This window comes from Montipora foliosa, chromosome 3 (assembly GCF_036669935.1).
Source record: "Montipora foliosa isolate CH-2021 chromosome 3, ASM3666993v2, whole genome shotgun sequence".
Classification (NCBI taxonomy): domain Eukaryota; kingdom Metazoa; phylum Cnidaria; class Anthozoa; order Scleractinia; family Acroporidae; genus Montipora; species Montipora foliosa.
This window is the reverse complement of record NC_090871.1, coordinates 66,474,822-66,479,821: the sequence shown is the minus strand read 5'-3', so window position 1 is coordinate 66,479,821 and position 5,000 is coordinate 66,474,822. Positions and strand designations below refer to the sequence as shown.

At 43.0% G+C, this 5,000-nt stretch overlaps 1 protein-coding gene across 2 annotated transcripts in view; it reads right to left on the bottom strand.

Moving 5' to 3' along the window:
• The window catches only part of LOC137998033 (uncharacterized), a 23,909-nt gene that overhangs the window by 8,798 nt on the left and 10,111 nt on the right, over nt 1–5,000 (bottom strand). For both annotated transcript variants that reach the window (XM_068844430.1, XM_068844428.1), the window contains 3 exons: nt 3,779–3,950; nt 2,999–3,179; nt 1,973–2,113 (listed from right to left, as the gene is read on the bottom strand). In XM_068844430.1, the coding sequence (XP_068700531.1) occupies nt 1,973–2,113; nt 2,999–3,179; nt 3,779–3,950 (494 nt within the window). The remainder of the gene's footprint in view (nt 1–1,972; nt 2,114–2,998; nt 3,180–3,778; nt 3,951–5,000) is intronic.

Below are 5,000 nucleotides of genomic sequence, written 5' to 3'. Positions count from 1 at the left end.
TAAATAAATAAATAAATAAATAAACTCAAATGCCAGCTTAAAAAGGTGCTTCTTTAGCCTACACTTAAAAAGCGATAAACCATTAGACACACGTACGTTTTCTGGTAGCTCATTCCACATTAGAGGCGCGTGCACTGCAAAAGACCTGAGACCATAATTCATCATATTGTACTTAACAGGTTTGAGCTTTAACGGAGCAGAAGAAGAGCGCAACAATCTGGCGGGCTTATAAGCTTATATGCCCGAATATTAACAAAAATAAGATTGATGCTGCACGCGCGGGAAAATGCACGAGCTAAGTTCTATCCCAGCTCAAACCAGAGTTAAACACTTCAAGGTCATGACTTTCTGATGAAACTCGACACGTTCCTTCCCTTTATGTTTTTGTTTGCTGTTTTGGCCCTGACCATGCACAACCCACATCCTTTTTCTAAAAGACAAACGATCACAAGTTTCCAATAAATTTATTCAAAACGGGACAAAAGATTGTACATGGAGTGCGACAGTATTGTTCTCGCTTTTGAAGTATTCGGGGTTTCATAACCAGTCCATCGATATCAGGATGACTTTTAAAACTAAAACAACAGTAACCAACTCTTTATTCGTTACCGGGCCGAAACTAACCAAATCTTCTACAACATTTGCAAGAATGCTCTCTTTCGATATTCCTGGCCTTCAGACTGGAAGACGTTGTCAAATGAAAATTTGGCTTTATCAAACGAGTCGATAAAGTTAAAGAAACCACCGTAGGAAAGAATTGCGAGCTCGACTTGATAAAGATAAACTAAGCACCGATAGAAAGATTTTTGAGCTATAAAGGTAGCCTGTGTACAGACCGCCCCTTCCCTCAAAAAAAAATCGGAGAGGAACGGTCTGTGATTTACCGTTGATAATCGTGTTCCATACCACGTGATTTTTCCTGGAATGTGTGGAAAATGATTTGATTGGTTATTACCTATCGACCATTACATCATTAAAACAACGAGTTTTGATTGGCTTTTATTTTTATTTCTCCACATCAACACCGTGAAAACCACCGTGAGATATTTTACGATGAGTTCGTTCGTGTGTACTTTGAGCACGGTACAAAATACGAATAAAAATCTTTTTGATTGTCAAAGAGGTTTTTCTTTTAAAGTACGAGCGGAATTATAAATCTATGGAGTGTAAAGTGGACATCGATTCGACGTACATCTGAAGGAATTGTCAGCGCAAAAGAAACGAAAGCGCTCTTCACGAGGTGAATATAGCACTATTCAAAAGGTTGTCCACTCGAAAACGTCTCTCCCTATTCCTTACCAGTCAATGTAATCCCAACCAGCCTAGCCATTCTCAAGTACAATCTACAAAGCGTGATGCCATGGAAGATTTGAGAATGTACACACCGAGGAAAATAACAGCTCATCGGCAACGATCTGTGCTGTTTTGAAGATCAGAGCCGTACCTGGTTGGAAGACTTGCAAATACATCCTCTCCTTTAAAGAGTGCTTTTATGCTATAAAGCCAAGGTATCTTAAAACTATCGGAGACGCTCTTCGATGCACGTTTAAAATCTACCTCATTGACCACCATTTTGAGAATTTAGCTCCAAACGAAATATGAGCCACGCAAATTTTGGTCAGCGTAGATTACTAAATAATGTTGCAAAATTATTCCGGAACACGATTACTAACGGTAAATCACAGACCGTTCCTCTCAGATTTTTTTTTGAGGGGAGGGGCGGTCTGTACACAGGCTACTATAAAGGCAACTTTCCTTAAGTTTCTTTCCAGAGGCTCAGTTGCAGAGTATCCGAACTTGTCATCACAATTAATGTTCGACTATATTGTTCGGAGAATTCGGACACTTCCGAGTATTTCTTAGTCCTTATTGATGAAATAACCTAGTCAAGAATTATCCATATTTCAAAACATCCTTTGAGAAATGAGAAACGTTTTTACCAAAGGTCGATGGATGAACTAATAGCCCTTACTGTGAAAGCTGTGTAAACCCAGTTTTCAGGGAGTCCTTTCTCCTCCGTATATTTTTCATCGATGTAGGACTGCAAGTGATCAAAATCCCAGACTGTATCTTCTTTCATGGACGAGTACATAGGATGCTTCTTTTGAACATACTGTGTGAAAGAAGAACAAATGTTGCTTCGAATTAAATGCATCATTCATCTTTCTCCTTGCTATCGCCTGTCAAGGGGTTTGGAGCGGGAGAGATGGCTGTTGGTTGCTCACCGTTTGGGGCTGGTACACGAGAAACTCGCCCCGGAGCGAGTTCAATGCCGGGATGCCTCCTCGATTTCATATCGTGTTTGTATGAATGCACACTTGACGTTGATTAAATATTTGTGAATCGAAAACAAACATGGCGCATGCGCTACCCGTTCCAGTCCACCGAGAGGTCAAATTTACATCGAAACGAGTGGGTGTTCTTCGTTTACACGACACTGACTGTTGCGAGATTTTGTACCGGAATGAAATTCTCACTCGGGTACGATATTTTCCGGTGTTGTCGCGTGAACGAATGCAGAACCACAAGAGGGAACTCGCTCCGGGACGAAGGTCGCCCCAGTATCATATAATACCCCTTTTGTCACAAGACTGGTTCATTTCATGCAGATCATGGTTTGCCAGAACGGAAAAGAAATGCACCAAAATGTCTGCAGTGCGGAGCATTTTTCCCACCTTAAAGAGGTGTTTGTATGATTCCGGGGAAACTTTCGCCCTGTCCAGTTCCCTTTTGTAGTTCTGCATTCGTTTAAATGACACCAACAGAAAATGCCATACTGTGACGATTAGAAAATGATAGACATCTGAGTGTTGACACGTGACGTCACGGCGGCCATCTTGTTGTACCCAACCACTCCCCCGGGAATTGAGCTCTATTGTCATGCAAACGTTTTCTTTCGTTTGGTGGAAAAACAAGGTTACTGATCATGTGAGTGAAAACACTCCATATGAAGTTTCGTATATACGACATTAACTGTGATCTCTGCTCAATGACTCACCTGGTTAGTGAGATGAGCATGCAGTCCTGTGGAATCTTGAGTGTAAGGTGTATACGGGACACAAGACAGTCGGACGTATCCCGGATGATAGAAAACAACATAAGGCGTGGTGCTGGCGATCAGCATGTAAGTGCGAACATCAAACTTGAAGCCTTTTAACAGCAACGGGTTCATCACATATCTGACGAAAAGAAAAATAACACTTTTGGCAACATCGATCCCTTGGTTGCTAGTGAAGCCACCTCCTCGGCGGAGAAAAGCCCTGGGAATGAGGTTGATGGGCAGAGGAAAGAACTTGGGAAAAAGGCAACCTCGGCATCATGAAACCCCTTAACACGTGACCAACATGCCGTGGTTCAATTGGGTGCGACAACTGCATGCTTTTCGAAACATTTCGGGCCAGCAAATCCGTTTGCAATTGTGAAATTGAGACCCTGGTATTATGGACGACTGAATTTTCATACAAGATTTCAACCAAAACGACGAAAAATATATAATTGTTAAGTTGCATGCCTTAAAATGCGCTCTTTTTGAAGAATCAGAGGAAACTATTTTACACAAAACCGTATGAGCCTGAAAAGTTTCCAAGATTTCAAGCAACGTTCACCCGGTTGCTTCTTACATCCGGGGAATAAACTCAAGTAAATGTCATAAAATTATACTGAAATACGTCGGTACAAAGGATTATGAACAAAAAAAACTCACTTTGAGGAAGGTTACACGTTTCAATGACAGCTGTGACATGAATTTAACTAAAAAAATCGTTTGTAGTTTACATACCGTTGTATGACTCGTCCAGGTTGATGGCGTGTCATTTGAGTTCTTCTTATTCTGGAGCCATCACTCTCAGCATTTATGTTAAGTTTCTCCATTAACTGTTCTTTACCGCTGATAAGATAAATGCCTTTGCCTTGATTCATGCCCGTTGGCTTGCAGATCCACGTCTCGCCATCTGAAGTTAAAATATCTTCTCGTTATTCTCACAAGTAAAAATCTCGCTCAGAGGCAAGCACACACGCGTTTTTCCCGCGCTTCGCAAGGCATGCGGCTTCAGGTACTCACTTTGCGTTGTGATTGGCTCTTTTGATTGTTAGCGTCTGTTGTGATTGGTCATATTAGGACAGTCCATAAGTGGCAAAGATATCGTTGACGTGACTTATTCTTCTCGATGCTAATTGGAGGCCAGTTTCACTAAAGTCTTAGTAACTTCACGGGCCCGCAAAGCAAACCATAAAAGTGCGATCCACCCACTCCCCCTCCCCCCCCCCCAAACACAATTGCCGAGTTCTATGCCTCAGAACGGTCTCGGTTTGAAGACACAAAGTGATTTATGGTCCCCGAAATACGCCCAAAATGTTTCGGAACTTTAGGGTTCTCCTCCGACCTGGGTTAAATCCAACCCATCTGTAGAGGTAACCTGGGTTACTCTTGAAGAAGTGTCATTTGAACCGAGCCCGGGTTAATTTAATTTTACACATGCGCACTTGAACGTTTTCACATCGAGCATTGCGTGTGCGTATTTCTGCTTCTTGACTTGCTACCCACGGGGCTTTGACTGTGAGGTCTGTCCCCAGGGTGGGGAATTTGACATGGCCACCATCTTGGATAATGACGAGGGCTTGCAACTCAACCTTGTTCCCAAGCCTTTTCCCTCCCCAAGTAGTGAGGGAAAGGCCCTGGGAACGCGGTTGCCCGAAAATAACTCCGCCATCTTGGAAAATACCCAGAAGGCGTTCGAATAAACTTCCCACGTTCGTGAGAGGTGGCTGAACGAAAGGTGAGTGGTACATACATTGCACTCTTTAATATCGTGTACAGCAAGGTCTAAAGGGTATTATTCTGGGTACCTTTACTCGCCCCAGGGTGGGGGCTTTTGTTGTCGCGGGACTGGGGATTTGACTCGATCCGGAGTCAAGCACTCTAACCAAGGGGCCACCGCGCCTCCCACAACCGGATTGAACCCGGGTCGAATCGGGGTTAGTTTATGCCTTGTGAATACGGC